The sequence below is a fragment of the Littorina saxatilis genome, linkage group LG6 (assembly GCF_037325665.1).
Source record: "Littorina saxatilis isolate snail1 linkage group LG6, US_GU_Lsax_2.0, whole genome shotgun sequence".
NCBI classification, from domain to species: domain Eukaryota; kingdom Metazoa; phylum Mollusca; class Gastropoda; order Littorinimorpha; family Littorinidae; genus Littorina; species Littorina saxatilis.
In genome coordinates this window covers 46,144,008-46,171,785 of record NC_090250.1, presented here as the reverse complement: position 1 = coordinate 46,171,785, position 27,778 = coordinate 46,144,008, and the positions used below count along the sequence as shown (strand labels likewise).

Genomic DNA, 27,778 nt, shown 5'->3' with positions numbered 1-27,778 from the left:
TGCGTTCAGTTTCATTCTGTGAGTTCGACAGCGACTTGACTAAATGTTGTATTTTCGCCTTACGCGACTTGTTTTTTATATTTAGTCAAATTTTGACTAAATATTTTAACATCGAGGGGGAATCGAAACGAGGGTCGTGGTGTATGTGCGTGTGTGCGTGCGTGTGTGCGTGTGTGTGTGTGTGTAGAGCGATTCAGACTAAACTACTGGACCGATCTTTATGAAATTTGACATGAGAGTTCCTGGGTATGAAATCCCCGAACGTTTTTTTCATTTTTTTGATAAATGTCTTTGATGACGTCATATCCGGCTTTCCGTGAAAGTTGAGGCGGCACTGTTCTAACTATGCATTAGATTATAAAATTGTATTCTGTGTAGACCCTTCCACCAGCATCTTAGACCACTCTTTGTACATTTTTCTTTTAATAGACGATTGTCATTTGTTTTACCTCATGTCTGCCCCGCGTGTGATGGTGTGATCGTGACTGCTGTAGTGTGGGCGTGTGTGTGTTGGTGTGTATGTCAATGTATGTGTGGGCGTGTGTGTGTCAGTGTGTGTGTGGGTGTGTGTGTGTGCGTGATTTTACCAACACTACGCAAAATTCCTTGTGCTTTAAATGTTTTTTAATGTCACTTGGCTCAATAAATACTGTATTCTGTATTCTGTATTCTGTATTCTGTCACGCCCTCATTTTTCAACCAAATTGGTTGAAATTTTGGTCAAGTAATCTTCGACGAAGCCCGGACTTCGGTATTGCATTTCAGCTTGGTGGCTTAAAAATTAATTAATGACTGAAAATTGTAAAAAAAAAATAAAAATTTATAAAACGATCCAAATTTACGTTTATCTTATTCTCCATCATTTGCTGATTCCAAAAACAAATAAATATGTTATATTCGGATTAAAAACAAGCTCTGAAAATTAAATATATAAAAATTATTATCAAATTTTTTTTTCGAAATCAATTTAAAAAAACTTTCATCTTATTCCTTGTCGGTTCCTGATTCCAAAAATATATAGATATGATATGTTTGGATTAAAAACACGCTCAGAAAGTTAAAACGAAGAGAGGTACAGAAAAGCGTGCTATCCTTCTCAGCGCAACGAATACCCCGCTCTTCTTGTCAATTCCACGGGCACTGCCTTTGCCACGGGCGGTGGAGTGACGATGCTACGAGTATACGGTCTTGCTGCGTTGCGTTGCGTTCAGTTTCATTCTGTGAGTTCGACAGCTACTTGACTAAATATTGTATTTTCGCCTTACGCGACTTGTTTTACTTGGGTTGATCTTTGTTTTATTGCTGGGATGACTTGATGCATACTAACTTCAGTCTGTCTGTTTTGTTTTCACGCGACACGGTATCTTCTGATCTCTTGTCCTCTTATTTTGATACAAGACCAAATATTTCCAGTCTGTTTTATTTTCACGCAACACTTACACTTCTCTGACCCTTTCTTCTCGTGTCCATGTATTTTGATAAGCACCAGCTTTGCCTGTCTATCCCATTTTTTCTTTCTGTCCTCTTGTTCCCCATAATACGCACCAGCTTTGCCTGTCAGGTCCCACTGTCGTGCAACACCCAACATTTTCATTCTTCCTTTCTTCCCTCGCCCTCCTGTTTTGATACATCACCTCCGTGTCCTCAGTAACACTATCCGACTCCGTTTGATCACGACCCCTTAACTTTTGATATCTCGTCCGAAACGGCAAAGCATCGTTCACCACGATGATGTCTTTAATGATGTTTTATTGTCATCCCGGAGGGGAATGGGCATCAGTGGAGATGTGCACCCATTGTTCACCCCCGCGAGGTTCGAACCCCGCCCTGCTATGGATCCTCTGAGCAAGTGGTTACAACAACAAACAAGAAATTCCTCCGAGATAGGAAAAACACCCCCGTCCTTACCATTCTCACTGCCACCAACTGAGAAGGCACTGCTAACAAGTGTGGTTAAAATAAGTTGATTGAGTGGACAAAGAGACAGGCGGAGAAAAAGACAAATCAATATAACTCTTTCTGTAACACCTACTGACCGCATTTTTTGTAAAAACCGTCTCATGTATATAATATAAAACATGCTCAGCACGTGTGGATTAAATAGAGCCGAATACCCGGCTTGAGTGGCGCACTGTACGCCGGCTTCGAACCATGGACCCGTCAAGCTTAGGTCCCTTCCAGACTCGTGGAATGGGAACAGCACGAACATGATTCAGGGGCCATAATGCCATTCCTGATCATATCATGTCGAGTCCCATACTTGTCGACGACGCCCTAGGTACCACATCACAAACAGAACTGTGCAATACACAGGTGTTTTGTACAGACACACTCAAACACACACACACACACAGAGAAGCCGTATATATATATATCTATATCTATTGTATAAATATATAGAGATAGATGAGAGTGTATTTTTCGCGTGGCTATAAATTGATTCGACCTTTGCACTTTTACAGTGAGGACAACTTACGGGTCCAAGGAAAGCGTTCTGGACACTGCGATGACCTTCTAAAAATAGCCGGTAACAGAACGCCGGGAATATCCGAAAAACCAAAATCCACCAATAACTCCCTAACCGTGTGTTTGACTGGTCCCAATTTTTGTAAGGACCGTCTCAGGAATGTATCGAACCTGTTCACCAAGTTTGGTGACGATCGGTCCGTTCATTCTTGAACTGTAGTTGATCCCCCCAAAAAACCAAAATCCACCAATAACTCCCTAACCGTGTGTTTGACTGGTCCCAATTTTTGTAAGGACCGTCTCAGGAATGTATCGAACCTGTTCACCAAGTTTGGTGACGATCGGTCCGTTCATTCTTGAGATCTACTTGCGAACACAAACAAACACACAAACATACAAACAAACAAACAAACACACAAACAAACAAACACACAAACAAACAAACAAACAAACACATCGACCGAAACCTATACACACCCCTATACCGGGGGTGTAACAACAAACACAGGGACACTAAGCCAGGAGGATTAGAGTCAATGGGTTCTGTTCTAGGCGCGCGGGCTAGGCTTTCCCTTTGAAGTTCTTCGGCGGATCCTTAGGGTAATGATCGGATCCCGTGGGGTTCAAGAGGCATAGGGTGTAGAACGATGCTCGATGCTGCAACAAGGGCAATGCTGAAGAGATCTTGAGGACAAGATCACGGTGTTTCGGTGTTTAGGGGGTTGTCTTGTCCGGATGGGTGTGAATGGAGGATCATCTCTCTTCAGTGTGAAACTGATTAATGTGTTGGGTTAGGGTTCTGAGTGAAGGGCCCACTGTCTCTGTTTGTGTCTGGCTGCCCGGCGCCTACAATTTGCAGACCCTCGTTACAGTCCACAGTCTCAGGGCTGGTTTCACGGAGCTATCTTCACTCCTTCACCAAATCAACGAGTCGTCCCACTGTCAAAGAAAGATACGGACTAGCAAACAAGATGGCGAAATTTAAAATAGAAATTTTAGATTTCACACGCAACTACTAACCCACTCCGACGCGCACACCCACACCCACCCCCCCCCCCCCCCCACACACACACACACACAAACATACTATCACACACACATCCTGATTCTTTTCCTTTATTATTATTATTATTGTGATCATTTTTATGCGCCTAATCTAGATATAGCCCAGGCGCTTACATATTAATTTCTGCCGTTTGAAATGGAATTTTTTTACAGACAGACAGACAAACAGACATTTTTTACACACAATATATAACGCATTCACATCGGCCAGTAAAGCTCAGTAGCCTATTAGGCGAGCATTCACCTTTCACGGCCTTTATTCCAAGTCAAACGGGTATTTGGTGGACATTTTTATCTATGCCTATACAATTTTGCCAGGAAAGACCCTTTTGTCAATCGTGGGATCTTTAACGTGCACACCCCAATGTAGTGTACACGAAGGGACCTCGGTTTTTCGTCTCATCCGAAATACTAGCATTTGAACCCACCACCTAGGTTAGTGAAGGGGGGGAGAAAATTGCGGCCTGACCCAGGGTCGAACACGCAACCTCTCGCTTCCGAGCGCAAGTGCGTTACCACTCGGCCACCCACTTAGACTTACTCCACGCTGGTATTGTTTACATTGAACAAAAAAATCTCACTGACAACAACTCAGAACCCAACAAGAAACATTTCGTGTTAAGGGTTAGTAGGCTCCGTGTCAGTGTCCGTTTTAAGGTTTTTAGTGCCCCTTTTTACCCTGTTACTGTTTCCCGTTTTTCCTTGGATACTTATCTACAGCTGTTTATTTTACTACAAACATGGAATCTAAACAAAGGTAATTACTCAATTTCTTTGATTACTTCATGAGCTCGACATTATTATTACAGTTTTGCTTCTGGTTCACTCGTGTGGTGGTGTATGTCGTTTTTTTCTCTTTAGGCAGTATTTATGTCGGCTTAGTGTGTGTGCCTTTGATATTAAACGATGAGCAATGCTGAGTGTAATGAGTCCGACTTAGCCGATTATTGCTGTACAGGCCTACCATTGTTTGCAAGCGATTAAGTTGCGATGATTTAAATCTTAAAATGTCAAGATGACGTACGCTGGTAACTTTCAATCTCACGTTATCGGCAAAAAAACACAGCTGTTGTAAACTTCGAGCCTTTTAGTAACACTGATTCGTCGCGATATAACCTTCGTGGTTGAAAACGACGTTAAACACCAAATAAAGAAAGTAACACTGACGTGTTTGCTTTTCGTGTTTTTTTCTCTTTCTTTATTCCTTTCTATCGCGGATCAACCTGCCTACCTGCCTTCCCAACTACGTACCTCACTTTATTTTTATTTCTCTGTTTTGCTATACTGGCGCACGGGAACCACGCGTGTAACACCACCACCCCCCCCCCCCCCCCCGTCCCTCCCCCCGCACCCCCCCCCCCTCTCTCTCTCTCTCTCTCTCTCTCTCTCTTTGTCTGTCAATCAGTTTATTTGTCAGTCTATTTCCTCGGCCCCCAACCACGCTCTGTTTATGTCTCTCTTGTGCGTCTGTCTTTATATATTTCGACCAGTTTATTTGTCCATTTGAGAAGAAAATCTCTCTCTCTCTCTCTCTCTCTCTCTCTTTCTCTCTCTCTCTCTCTCTCTCTCTCTCTCTCTCTCTCTCTCTCTCTCTCTCTCTCTCTCTCTCTCTCTCTCTCTCTCTCTCTCTCTCTCTCTCTCTCTCTCTCTCTCTCTCTCTCTCTCTCTCTCTCTCTCTCTCTCTCTTATTCCGGTTTATGTGTTTTAAGTGGTATCGCGATTTTTGAGTTTTGAGTGAACATTAAGTTTGTAAAAATTCTAAAACAGCTGCTTCCTGACATATTTTGTTTTCTCGATCTTCTTTCGTTCTCTTATTGTTAATTCGAGGTTATGCGACTTTTAATCAATCGTAATGTCTGGGTGTGACTAGCTTCAACAACTAATTCGCCAAAGGGACTGTTTCGCGACAATTCAGTCCTTCAAAGTGATAAATCTGCCACGAGATGTCCAAGTTATTGTTAGAAACAGTGGTCGGTCGCAAATGGGGAAGGATGAAGGGGATTAATAGAGCGACTGCCCAGTGAGTCTTCTTCTTCTTCTTCTTTTTCTTCGCTCCTGGTCTGCCCAGTGATTGCAGCATCGTATGGGCGTCGCTTCATTAAACCGCCCGTCTAATCGATCGTAACACAAAATCATGGAACATCTGTGCACGCGACACACCTCCGACTCATAGGCCCGTGCTCGAGTCAGGAAAACATCAGCCTTTCCCACCTCCTGCTGCCACCGGTGACCTCCCTTTCCCCCTGACCTCCTTGCTCCTCAGTTTTGCATTGTAGCAGACCCTTCAGTCCGATGAACAAAGACAACGACAAATTCTGAGGTTCATTTCTAAAACTGACAATTTCTCTAATAAATGGAAGGCCGAACCAGCAAGTATAGAAATTCGCAGCAAGAATAGAAATTCAGACCGTGCCACGCGCCCATTGTGAGTCCATTCAAGGCACGAGAGCTCATTACGGACAAAGGCTCTGAAAGTTAACCCGACCTCTTTTGGTCCCAGCGCCGGGTAGGGATGGGGTAGGGCAAGGTGGGGTGGGGTGGTGTCCACGTGGACAGTGGGGTAGGGTTGTGTTCCAGTCCCAGTCCCAGCACACCTGGCTAGAGCGCGCCAAATCTGACCATCTGCCTTGTACTAGCCAGTCTGTGTGGCTGGTGGCAATTCTGACCAGTCTTTGTGGTACACATTTTAACATTGCTCGAAGTGTGGTCTGAAAGTGTAGATGGTGCCAGGTTTTTCGGATCCGTTAGAAATGTTCTACATTTCTGGACACTTTTTGTGTGTTAGATCAGGAATCTGCTGGAGTGTAAATATGCTGTGCTTTTGTTCGTTGCCATCCGTTCGCACTTTAGCTGTGAGTATACATATATATATAGTTGTTTGTTTTTAATCATGTTTTATATTTTAATTTACGGCTTTTGCGTCAAATTCTACGTTAGTTATTTTGACTCAAGATAAACCGTTTGTACACTGGCAATCAATATAACTTCAAATAAAAGTATTTTGTTGAACGTTTGCACTTTCACATCCACAATCACAAAAGCAGGCAGTTTAAAAAATGGCAGATAAACTCTTGACTGTACCTGGTTGTTTCTAAAGATGTGGAGATTAGTACAGAATTCCTGCAGCGTGGTTGCGTTGCCCTATGAAGTTTGTCTTCAGCCATCCTGCCTCGATCTCATGGCCCTTGAAGGAGATTAGGACAAGATGATGTCTGCTTCACCGTTGAAGTGAGCACGGTTTTCACACCCGCAAGGAGAGGCGCACTGAAGTGTATCCGTTGTGCAACAAAACCTTTCAAGTGGTCAGTAAAGTGGTCCAGGTTTGGTTATGCAAGCCAAGTAGGCAGTGGATAAAAAAATCGCGTATCATTTCATAGAAAGCTATTACCAGTTGTCTAGACTCGTCAATTGTGTTGCAAACCCTATAGCCACCTTGTCCGATAATAATAATAATAATAATAATAATAATAATAATAATAATAATAATAATAATAATAATAATAATAATATTACGAGAATTTAAAACGCGCACATATCTCACCACAAGGCGACAGCGAACACTGTAGATTGTGTTCCTAGCAGATTTCTTTTTGATCACTACGAAAACGAGGCAGTTAACTTCTATTCAATATTATACATAATAATTTCCACTTGTGCACTTTATTACATGAGCACGAGCCACCCGAAAATAAATTTCAGGCGTCTAAGTATTCTCACGGCATCTATATATATATACGACTTGTGTCTATCTGTGTGTCTGTGTGTCTGTGTCTTCGCGATGCACGGTCAAAGTTCTCGATGGATCTGCTTCAAATTTGGTGGGCTTATTCACAGAGACCCCGGACACAACCTGATCGATGAGATATTTCAAGAAAGCCCATACGACTCACATGCTTGACCTTGACCTTTACATGACCTCGACCTTCAGGGTCAAGGTCAAATAACTAAACCTAGCAATGACATCATACACTAAGAACTGCTTTACACATTTTTCCTACCAAAATACATGTGACCTTGACCCAAGGTCAAGGTCATCCAAGGTCATGCAACACAAAGCTGTTAATTCAAGACATAGGAAGTACAATGGTGCTGATTGGCTCTTTCTACCATGAGATATGGTCACTTTTAGTGGTTCACTACCTTATTTTGGTCACATTTCATAAGGGTCAAAGTGACCTTGACCTTGATCATATGTGACCAAATGTGTCTCATGATGAAAGCATAACATGTGCCCCACATAATTTTTAAGTTTGAAACAGTTATCTTCCATAGTTCAGGGTCAAGGTCACTTCAAAATATGTATACAATCCAACTTTGAAGAGCTCCTGTGACCTTGACCTTGAAGCAAGGTAAACCAAACTGGTATCAAAAGATGGGGCTTACTTTGCCCTATATATCATATATAGGTGAGGTATTCAATCTCAAAAACTTCAGAGAAAATGGGAAAAATGGGAAAAATAGCTGTTTTTTAGACAACATTTATGGTCCCTGCGACCTTGACCTTGAAGCAAGGTCAAGATGCTATGTATGTTTTTGGGGGCCTTGTCATCATATACCATCTTGCCAAATTTGGTACTGATAGACTGAATAGTGTCCAAGAAATATCCAACGTTAAAGTTTTCCGGACGGACGTCCGGACGGACGGGGGGGACGGACGGACGGACGACTCGGGTGAGTACATAGACTCACTTTTGCTTCGCATGTGAGTCAAAAATGTTACTCCCCTGACGAATAAATAACGAATAAATTACTTCACCCCAACACGAGTAATTTAACTTCCCATGCCAGGTGTACGAAATTTTTACTCCCTTGTCCCCTGTTAGTCTTGGTGGTGGAAGGGGTGGAAGGAGGGTAGCGCGACATTCGTGTGCGCGAGATCAAATATTGGCATTATCCCTTCGCCCGCATCCCATTTTTGCGTACGAGATTTTTTACAGGAAGTAAACAAAATGGGGAGTAAACATTTCGTGGAGGGAGTAATTTTTTCGTGCCTTGTTCTTTTCTCGTACGAAAAGTGTACTCGGAGTAAGAATTTCGTACGAAATATTTACTCCGGAGTAAATTTTTCGTGGAGTAAAAATTTCGTGTTACACCGGCGCCAAAGCTTTGCTCAAAATACAAAGTGATTTGTGCATCTAGACTCTGCTATTGATCGCTGACAAAACTCAGCTGTTGCTCATTCAATATCAACTGTCTATTAATTGTTAAGACTTGTCACCTGTGTTTCAGGCTTAACAATGAGTTTGTCACCAGCCGCCTTGTCCGAGAAAGGACTGGCGCCAACGTATTTCTCATACTACAAAGTAACTTATGCACCTGGCAAGTTTCTTTCGTCTCCAACAAAACTGTGCAGCTATTCGCTCATTAATTTTGCACCTCCTGACAATGCGAACTACAATTACAACATTAGTCTGTCTCGCCACACCTCGCCACCCCGGCGCCGTCGCGCCCCACCCCCTATGCTTTTTGCTCTACCTGTAACGCTCTGTGGGTCCAGTCCCCCCAACACCCCTCCCCCGGGGACTTGTACTTCCAGTCGGGCATTACCGACTGCATCAAATCACAGGTGTACAAACACGCCTGGAGTGATGCGACGAAGAATAACTCTGCACAAACAAATGGCGTTTGTTGACTCGTTTCGTTGACCTTTTCCACTGAAGCAATCATTGATGTCCTTTTTTCTGTGATTGGACGAGTCTTTCACCGTGTGTGTCAATAAATTCACGCGAAACTTCTCAGCTTCTCCAGAACCTCGGTTCACAGCAAGACGATACGTGTGTGCAAAGGAAACCTACGCCTTAGCTTTGAAGCCTGGAAGTTGACATAGTTATCAAAATATCAGTGGCGGTGAAATGAACTAGGATCAAAGTTTACATCCGAGTTTGAACAGAGAGATTTTCAGCACTGTTTGTGTTCTTTTCCAAACACGGCTTGTAATGAACTCTCCGTAAGCAAACAGAAGTCGACTCTGTAAGAAAGTTTAGGTGTACTGTTTACATGTTAGGTGGAACAGTACTGATCAAGACTCTTTTGTGGTGCGAAAAAGTTGGTCAGATTCACACCAAGGCGGTACGCCGCTGTTTGATGCGAAGTTAAAACAAATCTTTTGGACTAAATTCGTACAAAGAATTACAACAAAATCATCTTTTGGACAACTTTCTGAAGCCAAGTCAACAGAATCACAAAGACACTTGCTCTTGTATAAAAGTACTGGGAAGAAATCAGCACACTTCATTCGACAGTTGATCAAGTCTGAGCGTAGATCAGTCATCTAGTCAACATGTTGGACATTGTCTCTCCCAGATTGCTGCGCTGCTTGCCCATGGAACTCCACTCAGGTTCGACTTGAATTTTGCTTTGCCAGAGATGTATAAGTTTGCGACGTTTGAAATTCCGTGAATATCTGTATCACTCTATGCCTAGATTGCCAAGTTCTTCGTCTGCGTGCGTTTGGGTATTGTTTCTATTTCAGAGTTGAGACCGGGTTGCTGCTGTCTTTTTCAAATATTGCTGCTGCCCGTTGCTGTTTTGCTCTCTGTATTTAGATTACAGAATCAACGCAGTCGCAGGGCGCGTTGCATCTTTCAGTTAGACTGGGAGTGAATGTGAATTTAATATAATTATTTGTTTACCATGATGCTGACGTGTTTCTTGCTGCTATGTGTTTCAGACTGGCTGGAGGTGAAGATGGAGACGGATGAGTCTCCGGACCCAGACCGCTCCCCGACTGAGTCTTCCTCTTCCTCCGAGACTTCTCCCCAAGGGGCACACACCAACCTCCTCCTCTCTCCCCCCTTGGCCTTCGCGGACCCAGCCTTCACCTCTCCACCGCGAAACCGCTCCTGCTACAAGACTCCCCCGCTGCAGGTGCACACCACCCCCACCCTTCTTTGTAGAGGTGGGTCGTCCTTCCCCCGGCAGACCCGTCGTCGTCTGTCTTCCAGACTTCAACAACGTCGCCAGGATTCTCAGACCAGCATCGACACCAGCAACGACCTTTCTTCGACCTTCGGTCCGGTGACCACCAGCTCTCCTCTGACGATCTCTGCTTCGTCGTTGCCTGGCAACAGCCTTTCCATCATGGCCACGGCTTCCATGATGAACTCGACCTACGCCCTCAGGTCTCCCGGTGTGTCCGCAGTGCTGCCTCACCGTGACTCGACGTCTAGTCTCAGGACGCCTTGCATTCTGGTCACGGACTCTGTAATGGGGAATTCCCCTTTTGCTCTGCGCTCCTGCTCTTCCTCTCTCGCCTTCCAACCTGTGCTCAACTCTACGACCAGACTGACCCCCACCATCGTGGCGAATGACTCTGTCATCGGGAATTCCCTGTTTACTTGTTCAACGAGTTCTCCTGCTTCTACCACCGCACCGCTGTTTGCTTCCACCACCGTTACCGTGACTCCAACCATCCTCGCCACTTCTTCTGTGTTAGGGAACACTCCGATGAAAACACCAGCTCTTAACTCCACCAGAACCCTCCTGTCCTCCGCCGATGGAACCCCTTCCATGCAGACCCCCACCACCATCTCCCAGGAGAGCAGTTCCATGTCAACGGCAGTCAGCGAGTTCGTTACACTGACAGATACTGTGTTGGAGTCCGTTCGTCTGTCCGTCATCTCTGAGGGCATGGAACACGAGAGTATGGACGTGTCACAGGCATCCGTACACACTGACGCCGCCCGGGAACTCACCGCATTCAGAGCGCGTATGGTGAGTACACAATTTATTGTCATTTATTTGTGTGGTCGATGCGTGTTAGTATTGTTATGCAGTGTTTTTTTCTTTCTATAGTTCAGGTCTGTCTGTCAGTATCTCTCTCTCTCTCTCTCTCTCTCTCTCTCTCTCTCTCTCTCTCTCTCTCTCTCTCTCTCTCTCTCTCTCTCTATTTTGTAGACCCGTGCCACCGCTTCTCTTTTTTCCGCCATCCTCAATTCTCCATTAGTAACCCCCCCCCCCCCCCCTTTAAGTACCATGTGTCCGCTAGGCAATCCAAGACACAGTAAAGTAAGGATACGATTGATAAACAATGACTCCTTCCACCACCCCCCCCCCCCCCCCCCCCCCGCAGCGTAACAAAAGAGATAAAATACTAAAGGAGCCATGCCACGGGCTATCATATCCAGGTAACTAACGTGATCGCAAAGGTAACACAACACTTCACCAGATCTTGAAAATGCGCAGACATTACCCTAGACATTCGTAAAATCTGCGTTAAAATTCTTGAGGTCATTTTCTATTCCAAACATGGAAAAGTCGCTCAGCCGAATCTGTCTGCCTCACGCTCCTAATTACTCATTTCGTAATTTTCGGAATAGTACACATTCGGTTCAGAACGCATGGTTTCAGAAAATGAGTTGGATCAATTGGCAATTATTGACTGCACAACGTTGACATATTTATCAGCGCAATACTGCAGTAAGCAGCGAGACCCTGAAACAGATAATTTCTGAGATTGGATCATAAAACCAGTGATGCGTTACCCCATCATGGCAGGAGGCAATCACGCACGCTCCAGTGGTTTCTAGGGGTCTGCGGTCCGCAGATGTCAGTTGCGCTCGCTAGCTGTCAGTTTGCGTTCAGCCGTAGCGATAACCAGACGATGTTAACCCAGGACTCGTGCCGGGAAAATATGTGCGAATATGTGAGTATTGTAATTTTAAGGCGTACCGATTTCTAGGCCTTACAGATTTGTGTCGTATCGATGTCTTTTGTGTCTCTACAAAAAAAATTCTTGAGACTTTTTGAGTTGAAATTAAGAACAAACTTAATTTTTTTGGAACATTATATTCAACGATTTGGATTATCTTTCTATTTGTCTTAGTTCGCGAATCTACAGTAGACAAACAGAAGACAAGTCGCGTAAGGCGAAAATACAATATTTAGTCAAGTAGCTGTCGAACTCACAGAATGAAACTGAACGCAATGCAACGCAGCAAGACCGTATACTCGTAGTCCACCGCTCACGGCATAGGCAGTGAAATTGACAAGAAGAGCGGGGTAGTAGTTGCGCTAAGAAGGATAGCACGCTTTTCTGTACCTCTCTTTGTTTTAACTTTCTGAAAGTGTTTTTAAATTGATTTCGAAACAAAAATTTGGATAATAATTTTTATATATTTAATTTTCAGAGCTTGTTTTTAATCCGAATATAACATATTTATATGTTTTTGGAATCAGCAAATGATGGAGAATAAGATAAACGTAAATTTGGATCGTTTTATAAATTTTTATGTTTTTTTTACAATTTTCCGATTTTTAATGACCAAAGTCATTAATTAATTTTTAAGCCACCAAGCTGAAATGCAATACCGAAGTCCGGGCTTCGTCGAAGATTACTTGACCAAAATTTCAACCAATTTGGTTGAAAAATGAGGGCGTGACAGTGCCGCCTCAACTTTCACGAAAAGCCGGATATGACGTCATCAAAAACATTTATCAAAAAAATGAAAAAAACGTTCGGGGATTTCATACCCAGGAAGTCTCATGTCAAATTTCATAAAGATCGGTCCAGTAGTTTAGTCTGAATCGCTCTACACACACACACACACGCACACACGCACGCACACACGCACGCACACACGCACATACACCACGACCCTCGTTTCGATTCCCCCTCGATGTTAAAATATTTAGTCAAAACTTGACTAAATATAAACAAGTCGCGTAAGGCGAAAATACAATATTTAGTCAAGTAGCTGTCGAACTCACAGAATGAAACTGAACGCAATGCCATTTTTCAGCAAGACCGTATACTCGTAGCATCGTCAGTCCACCGCTCATGGCAAAGGCAGTGAAATTGACAAGAAGAGCGGGGTAGTAGTTGCGCTAAGAAGGATAGCACGCTTTTCTGTACCTCTCTTTGTTTTAACTTTCTGAGCGTGTTTTTAATCCAAACATATCATATCTATATGTTTTTGGAATAAGGAACCGACAAGGAATAAGATGAAAGTGTTTTTAAATTGATTTGGACAATTTAATTTTGATAATAATTTTTATATATTTAATTTTCAGAGCTTGTTTTTAATCCGAATATAATATATTTATGTTTTTGGAATCAGCAAATGATGGAGAATAAGATAAACGTAAATTTGGATCGTTTTATAAATTTTTATTTTTTTTTTACAATTTTCCGATTTTTAATGACCAAAGTCATTAATTAATTTTTAAGCCACCAAGCTGAAATGCAATACCGAAGTCCGGGCTTTGTCGAAGATTACTTGACCAAAATTTCAACCAATTTGGTTGAAAAATGAGGGCGTGACAGTGCCGCCTCAACTTTCACGAAAAGCCGGATATGACGTCATCAAAGACATTTATCAAAAAAATGAAAAAAACGTTCGGGGATTTCATACCCAGGAAGTCTCATGTCAAATTTCATAAAGATCGGTCCAGTAGTTTAGTCTGAATCGCCCTCGATGTTAAAATATTTAGTCAAAACTTGACTAAATATAACAAGTCGCGTAAGGCGAAAATACAATATTTAGTCAAGTAGCTGTCGAACTCACAGAATGAAACTGAACGCAATGCCATTTTACTCGTAGCATCGTCAGGCCACCGCTCATGGCAAAGGCAGTGAAATTGACAAGAAGAGCGGGGTAGTAGTTGCGCTAAGAAGGATAGCACGCTTTTCTGTAACTCTCTTTGTTTTAACTTTCTGAGCGTGTTTTTAATCCAAACATATCATATCTATATGTTTTTGGAATCAGGAACCGACAAGGAATAAGATGAAAGTGTTTTTAAATTGATTTGGACAATTTAATTTTGATAATAATTTTTATATATTTAATTTTCAGAGCTTGTTTTTAATCCGAATATAAGATATTTATATGTTTTTGGAATCAGCAAATGATGGAGAATAAGATAAACGTAAATTTGGATCGTTTTATAAATTTTTTTTTTTTTTTTACAATTTTCCGATTTTTAATGACCAAAGTCATTAATTAATTTTTAAGCCACCAAGCTGAAATGCAATACCAAACCCCGGGCTTCGTCGAAGATTACTTGACCAAAATTTGAACCAATTTGGTTGAAAAATGAGGGCGTGACAGTGCCGCCTCAACTTTCACGAAAAGCCGGATATGACGTCATCAATAACATTTATCAAAAAAATGAAAAAAACGTTCGGGGATTTCATAGCCAGGAACTCTCATGTCAAATTTCATAAAGATCGGTCCAGTAGTTTAGTCTGAATCGCTCTACACACACACACACACACACGCACGCACACACGCACACACGCACGCACATACACCACGACCCTCGTTTCGATTCCCCCTCGATGTTAAAATATTTAGTCAAAACTTGACTAAATATAACAAGTCGCGTAAGGCGAAAATACAATATTTAGTCAAGTAGCTGCCATTTTTCAGCAAGACCGTATACTCGTAGCATCGTCAGTCCACCGCTCATGGCAAAGGCAGTGAAATTGACAAGAAGAGCGGGGTAGTAGTTGCGCTAAGAAGGATAGCACGCTTTTCTGTACCTCTCTTTGTTTTAACTTTCTGAGCGTGTTTTTAATCCAAACATATCATATCTATATGTTTTTGGAATCAGGAACCGACAAGGAATAAGATGAAAGTGTTTTTAAATTGATTTGGACAATTTAATTTTGATAATAATTTTTATATATTTAATTTTCAGAGCTTGTTTTTAATCCGAATATAACATATTTATATGTTTTTGGAATCAGCAAATGATGGAGAATAAGATAAACGTAAATTTGGATCGTTTTATAAATTTTTATTTTTTTTTTACAATTTTCCGATTTTTAATGACCAAAGTCATTAATTAATTTTAAGCCACCAAGCTGAAATGCAATACCGAACCCCGGGCTTCGTCGAAGATTACTTGACCAAAATTTGAACCAATTTGGTTGAAAAATGAGGGCGTGACAGTGCCGCCTCAACTTTCACGAAAAGCCGGATATGACGTCATCAAAGACATTTATAAAAAAAATGAAAAAAACGTTCGGGGATTTCATACCCAGGAACTCTCATGTCAAATTTCATAAAGATCGGTCCAGTAGTTTAGTCTGAATCGCTCTACACACACACACACACACACACACGCACGCACACACGCACACACGCACGCACATACACCACGACCCTCGTTTCGATTCTCCCTCGATGTTAAAATATTTAGTCAAAACTTGACTAAATATAAAAAGCAGCAACGGTGTTGAAGAAAAATGAACGTTTGAAAGCTTGTTTTTATCAGTCATAAAAATTATGCTTGTGACTTCTTTTTATATTTAGTCAAGTTTTGACTAAATATTTTAACGTAGAGGGGGGAATCGAGACGAGGGTCGTGGTGTATGTGTGTGTGTGTGTGTGTGTGTGTGTGTGTGTGTGTGTGTGTGTGTGTGTGTGTGTGTGTGTGTGTGTCTGTCTGTCTGTGTGTGTGTGTAGAGCGATTCAGACTAAACTACTGGACCGATCTTTATGAAATTTGACATGAGAGTTCCTGGGTATGAAATCCCCGAACGTTTTTTTCATTTTTTCAATAAATGTCTTTGATGACGTCATATCCGGCTTTTCGTGAAAGTTGAGGCGGCACTGTCACGCTCTCATTTTTCAACCAAATTGGTTCAAATTTTGGTCAAGTAATCTTCGACGAAGCCCGGACTTCGGTATTGCATTTCAGCTTGGTGGCTTAAAAATTAATTAATGACTTTGGTCATTAAAAATCGGAAAATTGTAAAAAAAAAATAAAAATTTATAAAACGATCCAAATTTACGTTTATCTTATTCTCCATCATTTGCTGATTCCAAAAACATATAAATATCTTATATTCGGATTAAAAACAAGCTCTGAAAATTAAATATATAAAAATTATTATCAAAATTAAATTGTCCAAATCAATTTAAAAACACTTTCATCTTATTCCTTGTCGGTTCCTGATTCCAAAAACATATAGATATGATATGTTTGGATTAAAAACACGCTCAGAAAGTTAAAACAAAGAGAGGTACAGAAAAGCGTGCTATCCTTCTTAGCGCAACTACTACCCCGCTCTTCTTGTCAATTTCACTGCCTTTGCCATGAGCGGTGGACTGACGATGCTACGAGTATACGGTCTTGCTGAAAAATGGCAGCTACTTGACTAAATATTGTATTTTCGCCTTACGCGACTTGTTTTATATTTAGTCAAGTTTTGACTAAATATTTTAACATCGAGGGGGAATCGAAACGAGGGTCGTGGTGTATGTGCGTGTGTGCGTGCGTGTGTGCGTGCGTGCGTGTGTGCGTATGTGTGTGTGTGTGTGTAGAGCGATTCAGACTAAACTACTGGACCGATCTTTATGAAATTTGACATGAGAGTTCCTGGGTATGAAATCCCCGAACGTTTTTTTCATTTTTTTGATAAATGTCTTTGATGACGTCATATCCGGCTTTTCGTGAAAGTTGAGGCGGCACTGTCACGCCCTCATTTTTCAACCAAATTGGTTGAAATTTTGGTCAAGTAATCTTCGACGAAGCCCGGACTTCGGTATTGCATTTCAGCTTGGTGGCTTAAAAATTAATTAATGACTTTGGTCATTAAAAATCTGAAAATTGTAAAAAAAAATAAAAATTTATAAAACGATCCAAATTTACGTTTATCTTATTCTCCATCATTTGCTGATTCCAAAAACATATAAATATGTTATATTCGGATTAAAAACAAGCTCTGAAAATTAAATATATAAAAATTATTATCAATTTTTTTTTCGAAATCAATTTAAAAACACTTTCATCTTATTCCTTGTTGGTTCCTGATTCCAAAAACATATAGATATGATATGTTTGGATTAAAAACACGCTCAGAAAGTTAAAACGAAGAGAGGTACAGAAAAGCGTGCTATCCTTCTCAGCGCAACGAATACCCCGCTCTTCTTGTCAATTCCACGGGCACTGCCTTTGCCACGGGCGGTGGAGTGACGATGCTACGAGTATACGGTCTTGCTGCGTTGCGTTGCGTTCAGTTTCATTCTGTGAGTTCGACAGCTACTTGACTAAATATTGTATTTTCGCCTTACGCGACTTGTTTTACAATTAGAAATGTTGCTGTTATTATTTTCTTCTTTGAAATAGCTGGAATAACAAGTGCGCTAAAGTGTTTGCAAAAGGTCAGATCTTAAGTACCCTATTTCACGGAACAACAGGGAGGTTAATAAACAAAAGCCCGAATAGAACTCCGGCGGTCAGTTTCTTCTTCTCCGTTCACGAATTAATTTCTGACATCTTTCCCACCAGAATAGCTGTTCCCCTCGACGCAGCCTCGTAACTTTGCGCTATTCTTTTTCCGCTGGGCCGTTCACGGGTCTGCGCCAACAAAGGGCGAATGCCCGCGGGGCCAGAACGATGGCAAGTGACCATTGAGCAGCGCTGATTCGCCTGTTTGGCAACCTCTCGTAACACTGACGTATGGCAGCCCGTAGGGTTATCTCTGTACACTTTGCAGTTTCCTCCCCTTTGCAGGCGAAAGCGGTTGTTGTAGAATGGTTAGGATATGTAACCAGGGATGAAAGTACCTATCAATTAAGAAGTTCTAATTCGAAAATGTATTTCCCGACTGATTTCTGTGTCTTAAAAGAAAAAGGTCATACAACTTAAACACATCCGGGTCATGTGAATCCAAGTTTTGCTTATATCAAATTTTTAGTTTTCATCACTGAAACTTATTCTGTCAGTTTTCGCAGTTTCCTTGGGCCAATATCAGTTTCAGATTTGAAATAAATAATAGTTTCGGTTTCATTTACCAATTTGCTAACACAAGTAAATCATTTCGATATTAAACTGATACTTTTTCCAGTTTTGGCAACAATGCAGCTACAAAGTACCATAAAAGGATGAACCACAAACACGTTTTTCATTTTTGTAACATGATCAAAATATTGATTAATATTATAAATTGTAACTATCATGCTACAAAAACTGTGAAGCAGTAAACTGTCCGTCACAACGTTCAGATGCGGAGAGGCAAAGTCGGAGTACGCAAAACGTTAGCAGCCAATCAGAAAGTTTCCGACCCTGCACCAAATTGTTGCGTGAACAACTCGGTCAGTCTCCTGTGCACAGCTTCGATGGGTTGACATACGTCGCTCGAAACGGAAGAACAATGAATGAAAAGTTGCTGAAAAACACATGTAAATCTTAGTTCATGTGCTGTTCATTCTTATGGGATAAGAATTTGACGTACTTCAGTGAAAAAAACCAAGAAGTTGCAGATTTCCGAAGCTTCAGGACTTGCTACCTGTGTAGTGTGTTGTGTAGCCGTTTCAAGGAAGCTGTGGATTACTTTGTCTCTCTCGGCACGAACCTGCTTTTCGCATCGATAACCGGAGCTTTTGAGGTAAAGATACCCTTGATATCGTTGAGTAATTTATCTCGAGAGTGCTTTATTCTATCGGCTGCCATGGTTGCAACCTAAAACGATTAGAATTTGACGCGATGCGAATGTATTTTGGTCCGTTTTTTAATTGTGACAGTGTGAGTGTGAGGTAATTTTCGGTCACGGCTTCGATTTTGTCGTTTTTCATGATTATATTTCTTTTTGAAAACAAACGTCTGCGGTTATATTTACGTACACAGTTCAGTTAAATACGCAGTGTGTACTACTACAAAACAATGATGACTGGTCAGAACAGACGGCGAGTCCGTGCGTAGAATTAATTCAGAATCAAATCTTCCCGGTTTGCCCCCATCCCCGGGGAGGCGGATGACTGCAGAGGAAGCAGGTTAGCGAGCCCTAGACGGGGGTTGAGAACAACAAGCCTCCACTGGCTATCTCCCTTATCGCCTGTGTACATGCTCCTTGACCAACGATAGCAGCCTCTTGCCAGATGGACAGGCGATACATTTCAGTCTGCTCCACTTTTACAACACTTTGAAACTTTTGAACTTTTAGCATAGGAAGAGAGTGAACAATGAAGAAAGCCTTGGTGAGGTTTGTTTTGAACGAAAAACGATGCCGTAAGACTTCTGTTTCAAATTTGAAGCTCTTATAATCCTTACTGAGTTGGCTGATTGATGAAATTAATAGTCCAACTTCTTTCAACATTATTGTACTTGTATCTGAGTCTCTCTGACTTGAGTATTTCAAGGGGTAAACACACTGGAACCCTGGATTTACATTTCAACTTTTTGGGTGCTGATGGCCTTCCTTTAAAAAAATTGTGTTGAAAGTAACTGCTGCAGACCAAATAGAAGGTGCACTGATATGACCAAATGGGTAACGGAAATGTTTGCCATGAATTATGAATATGACATCAGTGAGCAAACTTCTTTTAAATTCTTCACTGTAACAAAACCAACCTTTGCAGTCATGATCTCCATGATGGGCAGAAAACAAATCAAGTATGCAAGAATAAAGATGCTACTGTTAGTGTAGCAGGGGCTCACATCCACGTCGGACATGGGACTTGCACAGATACTTTTTCCAAATGTCCTATACATTTTTCATGCAAGAGGACATATATGTCCTATTGTTTTTGTCACAAAGTGGTCATTGTCCGATTATGCTTTTATTTGATCCGGACATTGTCAGTACTTTCAAATTTACAGTAGTTTGATTTGCTATTTTATCGATGTTTTGCGAAGCGATGTGTCTCCAAGGAGACAAAACTTGGGAAGACTTTATTTGCTTTTATTTATTTTATTCTTTTTTGTTATAGAGAAGAGCTTCTAAGAGTCGCAACTCTGAATGCTCTGAATGAGCCGGTTGACAGTTGCCTCCCTTTGCGTTTTTTTCTTCTGAAAAAGCAACATGCCGCAAAAACAAAAATTGGTGCTAGAAAAAAAAATGTCCTAGATTGATTTATTTTTGTTCAGGACAAATGTCCTATCACTTTTGCATTGTCCAGGACAGTTGTCCTATGCCACCACTGATGGATGTGAGCCCCTGGTGTAGTGTTTAGACTTTAGAGTAGGCTCTTGCGAATTAATACCTCCCGTCGCCCCCTGTTGAGATAGAATGACACCTTCACCCCCATTGACACTTTCTCTTTGGCACTTCATGTGCCAGATTTTTAAAACAGCTGTAATTTTGTGTGTTCCAGGAGTCCATCAGGAACCAGGGAGAGAACCTGAATGAGGAGCTGCTGGACATCAAGGGCCAGTTCTTCAACCTTCTCGATGACTTAGGCCTCAGCCATGACATCTACTACAACACCAAGACTCCAGCACAGACCCCAAGCCAATCCCTCCAGTCTCCATCCCTTCAGCACCAGCTCTCAGTCAGCAATCTCAACACCCTTCAGCTGTCTGGCTGCAGGAAGACCAGTACCATGAGCACTCCACGCACGTCTCGACGGGGACCCTGCGGCCGCCAGAGGCCATCCGACAACATGCGCTGCATGTACGCTGACTTGCTTATTGAGCAGCTGCTGGCACAGGCAGACACTTCAGACACATCCAACAGTCCCCCAGACCCGGAAGACGTCAACGGTCAGTCTCCCGCCGTGTCTGTCCCATCTCGCCACTTCTGCAACGTCCAGGCCCAGTGTCTTGGAACAGGTCGTTGCGACGATGCCTATGACCATGCCGTCAGTGTCAACATCAACAGAGCAGATGAAGACACCCCAACCAAAGACAGTGCCAAGTCCAAAGACATTCCAGCTCTCAATGTCCCAGAGGCTGAAGATGGCAGTGCACTGTTAAGGCCGGTCGTGTCATGCAGTAGGGGCGCCATGGCAAAGCCTGAGCAAAGTGTCACGGTCTCTCAGGTGTTTTCCACGTCAGCCAACGAGAGCATCAACTCCATCCCCACCACCACCAGTAACTCCACTTCCTCAAGCGGCCGCTCTGTACCCGACCTAGAGAAAGAACTTGTCTCCCGCATCCAGTATTATTCTGACTTCACCATCGACAGGCAGAAGAAGATTGACAAGGCTTCGGAAATGCCGGAGGAGAACGACGAGAACTCTCCCCCTCACGCTGCGAGTGATGCCTCCAATGAAAGCATCTCTCACAGGTGTGTGGAGGGTTCAGAAAATGGTAACAAGTTTGTCATTCCTCAAGCCCGCAAGCCACTCGGCGCAAGTGGGCCTCTCAGAACACTGCAGTTACAGACTGTTAACACAGACTTGGCAACTTCAAGAAGTAAAAGCCGCCATGGCAGTAAACATCGCCACCATTCCAGCGACCTGTGTGAATCTGACACTTCTTCGGGCACTGGCTCCATGCCACGCTCCCAGCAGTCTTCCTCCCGTCCATCCTCCAAGCACTCTTCCCGTGACAGACACAGCGCCTACTCTTCTTCTGTGGAGAGGAGGTCATCATCTCGCAGTTCTCGTGGCTCCCGCTGCTCTACCCACCCCTTGGCATCATCAACCTTGATCTCTGACCCTTCAAACAGTGGCAGTCTCAAGTCCAACGGCAGTCACAAGTCTGGCAGTGTTTACACCTGGTCACTGGAGAACAGTTCTGATGAAAACCTTCACCAGTCCTACCTGCAGAACGAGAAACGTGAGCGCAGGCGCTCTAGAAAGACTCGCCGTCGGTCATCCACTATGCAGTCTGGCAATTCCCATCTATCTCACAACTCTAGCCTCCACCCAAGTCGTCCTGTCACCATGATCGGTGCAGACTCTCCCCCTCAGCAGCAAGGCCAAGACGGCGGTAACACCCTGCACCTCACTCACATGGTCTCCATGATCGATTCCCCTGCACGGCGGTTTGGAGGCAGGAGCTTCGAGAACAGCACATTCAACCTCCCCTGCCCCCGCTCCAACAGCCTTCCTCGCACCAGCACACACATTGGCTGTCTTGTCGCAAATGACATGTCCAGTCCCAACAAAGCTTCGTCCGTCCCTGAGCTAAGCAACCCTACCTTCAACAACGCTGTGTCGCTAATCGGTCCTTCCAACCTCAGCAGTGGTCTGCAGCAGACGGGCACTGACGGGTCAGGGTCTTCTAATCAAGTACGTCCTGAACTGCAAGGCAAGTCCAGTACTAGTGAGAGCACCGGCAGTTACTACAGTCAGTGCTCGACCTGCAACCCCCAGTCTGGCCATGTTGTCTCCCCTACTGTCTCACACAAAAAACTGACTGTGAATATTGCCGGCGATGAGAAAGATGAGCTGCTGGATGAGATCTTGACCAATAGTCCCCAGAGCTATGACAGTATTGGTGTCCACCCTCCCTACAACTCCTACAATTCCCCTGCTGGCTCCACCAATGAGTACACCACTGTCAGTGACTCTTCTCCTGAACGTGGTCGTCATGGCACCGCCACCACCCACAGTCGCTGCAACTTTCCTGCTAACTGCAACTTTCCTGCTAAGACGTCGGGCGTGTTCAAGGTACCATCCATCCCTGTTGGCAGGACTGTCAAACGCAGCAAGGCCAGCGGTCATGTGACACAGAATGTCGGTGTTCGAGTTATGGGCACACCTCATGCCCCACTCAGTCTGGTCCACGCCAAAAAACCTGTGTCACGTAGAAAGCTGTTTAACACTGCCGCCTCTACCCAGTGTCAAACACAGGCTCAGCCCAGCAGCAACTTCCGCGGACCCAAAATTTTGGACAGAAAGGCTCTCGTGCGCAAGTTCAAGAAGTTTAGCACAAACTTCAAGAAAGACAAAGAAAGCACCAAGTTTCACACACTAGCAAACTTGTAACTGCTAACACAATCAGAACTTTCGTCAAATAACCCAAGTCTTTCTGCTGATAGTGACAGTAATGAGTGTGGTACCATGTGTGTGTATGTGAGACTGCAAGTGCAAGTGAGAACATTTTCAAATTGGAAAATATGGGACAGTGCTGATTTAATCATTCATATTGACATTGAGAGAAAGTCTTCTCCATAAAAGTCAACATTCGAACCAATCTGACATTGACAGCTGAGAGTGAGAGTTTGTCAATGAAATCTGCTACCTCTAAGGAGTGATAGTTTTTAGGTCTGTAGGGTAGGTTTGTTGAACCCCTAAACATTACAATTGAAGGAAAACCTATGAGTATGAATCTTTGGTTGATTTAATCTGTTCATTTTGATTTATTTTGACTAATATGTATCTGTTCACTAACAGTACAAATTAGTGGATTGAATGCTTGTTGACCCTGAAGTAAAGGGGTGCACTAGAATGAAAAGCACAATCAAACGTGATCACAATTTTTTAATGAGCAAGGCTTTGCAGAGAATTTCTGGGTGTGCTGTTCTGCAAGTGGTACAGCTGTACAACTGGTTCATTGTTTTCAGATCAATGGTTATGGCTCATTCTGTGTGTAAAACAAGCTCTTTTTAACAAAAAAATAATCTAATTTTTTGTGACATCAAAGGCTCTGCATGTTCATTGGTTTTCTGGAAACCTGCCTGTACTAAACAAGCGTATTATCTTGGTAGTTAGGCTGGTTTTTAAGAAAGTATGAATGGTGTTGGATCAATTTGTAAACTAAAAGGTTAAACTTGCTTGAGACAATGACTTAGGTTTTCTCTCTGAGAAACAGATGACAAGTCAATTATTTTTCCAGAGAGGAAGTTCTTCAAATGAGTAAGACATGTTTTTCTTAACTTGTACATTATTTTTGTTTGTAGGGAAAAGCTCACATTTGACACAAAGCCAGTGAGTTTTGATCAATGTGAATTTACTCTGCACAAATTTAAAGAAATGATTTAATTTAAAAAACTATGTCAATAAGTCGACATTTTATTCAACTGGGTGTTGATTCACACCTAAACCTGGTCTTGTAAATATTGTAAAAGCTTCTATGTGAACGTAACTCAGCACTAATGGTAAAGCTGTGATAAAAACTCTCTCTCTCTCTCTCTCTCTCTCTCTCTCTCTCTCTCTCTCTCTCTCTCTCTCTCTCTCTCTCTCTCTCTCTCTCTCTCTCTCTCTCTCTCTCTCTCTCTCTCTCTCTCTCTCTCTCTCTCTCTCTCTCTCTCTCTCTCTCTCTTTTTTGACACACAGCAGATGGTAAAAATCAGGAGAAAGAACCTCGATTCAGTTTGATCCTCCTTAGCACCAATTTATTGATAGTAAATAAGAAGCAAGATTCTGATACAATGACAACATGGAATATGACCGGTGGCTATTTTTCATTTGAATGTACAAATAGCTTTATTCACATGTGTCATGTATTACTGCTGTTGATACCTCACAAGAATTTGTGTGTTCAGACCAATGTTTATTTATTGTTGACATCAGCAAGATTTTTTTGTGCTCCAGTGCATCTTGTTTTGTACATAATCAACTGGATAAACCTGTTGCTAAAAAAAAGCTCACAATGACTTTGTCCTGAAGTTTGGATGTGTGCGGGCTTGAAGTGTGTGTGTGTGCAAAGTTACAGTATGTTATCAAAACACAGGCAATGACTACTATTCATATTCACTTCAAAACAAAAGTCCTTGCTGATAAGATAAGCATCAACAAAAGATACATCAGCAACTTCTCTTAAATCCACATTCTCTCTGACAGCACACGTCACCCGCGCGGGAAAAACAGAAAAACTGAACACGCTCGAACATAAAACATGCCATCCTTGGCAGTCATTCAGCAAATCCAAATCAATCAAGCTGAAAATTACGAAAAACACCCTCCTCAGCAATTCTCCCATTCACATGAGCAGCATTGCAGGCCAGATAAGCGACCGTGTTTGTTTGCATAAGGACGGGGGGAGGGAGGTTGATGGAACAGGGTGTTTGGGGGAGGGGGGTATCGATACAAGCGCAGGTAGACAGGGCTAACCCCCGTGGCTATATGGCCGAGGTGTTATCTACCAAAGCCTTTGACAATACATTTTCTGCACAGGTGTCATGTCAGCTTCTGCAACCTTTTACAGCTGGGTCCGTCACGCGGGGACGCAGGGAGGGACTTTTGTAATGGCAGGATGTTGATTTCTATGGAAAGCCGTTTGGCTCATAACCATTACACGCGTAATAAAACATAAATACACGTGTAATAAATAATTGATACACGTGTAATAAATGATTAATGCACGTGTAATAATCATTTTTTACGCGTGTAATAAATAATTCATACACGTGTAAGAAATGATTAAATACGCGTGTAATAAATATTTCATGCGCGTGTAAGAAATGATTAAATACGCGTGTAATAAATATTTCATGCACGTGTAAGAAATGATTAAATACACGTGCAGGAAATAGTTTATACGCGTGTAAGAAATGATTAAATACACGTGTAGGAAATTATTTAAATACACGTGTATTTAATCATTACATACACCCGTAATAAACTTAAAACTTGAATCGGAAAATATACGACATGCAAAGCAACAACTCTCGTCTATTCTACTTCCGGTTCGCGCGCACAACAACCGACTTCATCTGATAAAACAAGTAACTTACCTTTCCAATGCTGTGCGAGCCTGGGCAAAGGCGTTAAATTGTTCTCGCAAACCTTCTAAGGTGACATTGACGTTTGCCGCTTCCGCCATCTTGAGCTGTAGGCCTAAGCGTGCAAAGCGAGGCGATGAAGACGCATAGAGTGTTTTTCATGTGGATTCCCAGTCCGAGTTTTTAAGTCGCTTAACCACGTGACTCCTGCATTTTTAACGCTTGTATGAAATATTTATTACACGCGTATTTATTCATTTCTTACGCGTGTATGAAAAATGTATTACACGTGTATTTAATCATGTCTTACACGTGTACGAAATGATTAAATACACGTGGAATAAAAATGTCATACACGTGTACGAAATGATTAAATACACGCGTAATAAATATTTCATGCGCGTGTAAGAAATATTTAATACACGCGTAAGAAATATTTCATGCGCGTGTAAGAAATAATTAATACACGCGTAATAATCATTTCATGCGCGTGTAAAAAATATTTAAATACACGTGTAATAAATAATTACACGTGTATTTAAATATTTCTTACACGCGCATGAAATGTTAATTACACGTGTATTTAATCATTTCTTACACGAGTATGAAATATTTATTACACGTGTATTTCATCATTATGCTATTCCATAGCATGAGAAAAAAGATAAATTACACGTGCAATAAGAAATAAATACACGTGTATTAGTCATTTATTACGCGTGTATTTATGTTTTATTACACGCGTAATAGTTATGAGCCAAACGGCTTTCCATAGATTTCTCGTAGGTGAGGGTGTGCGTGAATGCTCAGCGGCCAAGGTGTCCAACGGCGCAATCAGCCGATCTGTTTTTCAAGTGGCTCTACCAGAAAACGCGTCTGAACCGAGAACACAACGCCGCAAGAGCCAATGTGCAGAATACTGTTGTAGGGCCTACACCGACCGAGACTCAAAGGACACACACAATCATTACTCACTGGATGAAGCGATGGACTCTTGCACTTTAACAGTCCCCTAATAAAAATGCACGATTAAAAGAAAATCGCTCTCTGTCTATTTGTCTCTGTCTGTCTGTCTCTGTCTCTGTCTGTCTCTCTCTCAAATACACACTCCATACGAACGTAACCCCCCCCCCCCTCCACACACACACAAACATGTACACAACCAAGATGAAAATCATGCATCTTCTTTCAATGGAGACGGTGTTTTATAGAGATGTAAGCATCACCGTCTGATTCAGTCTACACACAACGTCACAGAAGCGCTCAACGGCGATCTTAAACGCGCCTGACAAAGTAAGTTGACAACTCAATTCTCCTTCATCGACTCTATCATTTGCTTTTGTGTTCATTTCAAAAGTGGACAAGTTGATCCCTACTCCAGCCTTATCCTGTGAACCAAGGGTAGCATACAAGTATATCTTCCAACATAGCGATGGCTATCTCCCATGACAAGTTGGCACCTGATCCATCAAATCCCATTTACATGTACAGCTATAAATCCACCGAGTCTCTAGGCAAACGACTGATGTCATCTATATCAACTAACCGATTCACTAACCAAATGGAACCCACTTTTAACACCCCAGACAACGACCAACATTTAATTGGAACGACTACCGTAACCCCTTTTTGGGCCTGGCTTGTCATTTTCTGTCCATAGCCTCGGAAATCTACTTCTATTTTCAAGACTTTATAAGAACTGCTTTTTTTTGTTACAGATTGTCTTTAGGTCTTAAACGGGGGTCCCACTGTCCTACCCTAGTAATAACCTCGGGGTGGGCTGACCGGAGGGACACAAGAAATGAGAAATCTGTCAAGATCACTTTACCGTGACTTGTTATCACTACCGATCAACACTTTGCTCACACTCACTTACAGTTTAGGAGACCAGTGTACAAGAGCCACACATACAGAAAGTAACAACAGACAGACAGACAGACATAGACACATACACCACTCACAGGC

General features: G+C 42.3%; 2 protein-coding genes across 2 annotated transcripts in view; one reads left to right on the top strand and one right to left on the bottom strand.

The window, feature by feature from the left end:
• LOC138969345 (large ribosomal subunit protein bL28m-like) overlaps window positions 1–27,778 on the bottom strand; it is a 100,055-nt gene that overhangs the window by 48,805 nt on the left and 23,472 nt on the right. The gene's annotated exons all lie outside the window — the stretch shown is intronic.
• On the top strand, window positions 20,543–26,314 carry LOC138969333 (serine-rich adhesin for platelets-like). The gene has a single exon (XM_070342102.1). The coding sequence runs from the start codon at window positions 20,802–20,804 to the stop codon at window positions 23,133–23,135; it is 2,334 nt and encodes a 777-aa protein (XP_070198203.1). The 5' UTR covers window positions 20,543–20,801; the 3' UTR covers window positions 23,136–26,314.

Bases quoted from the DNA above. Each gene is read 5' to 3' on its own strand.
- LOC138969333 (XM_070342102.1), top strand. From the start codon at position 20,802: ATGAGCACTCCACGCACGTCTCGACGGGGACCCTGCGGCCGCCAGAGG.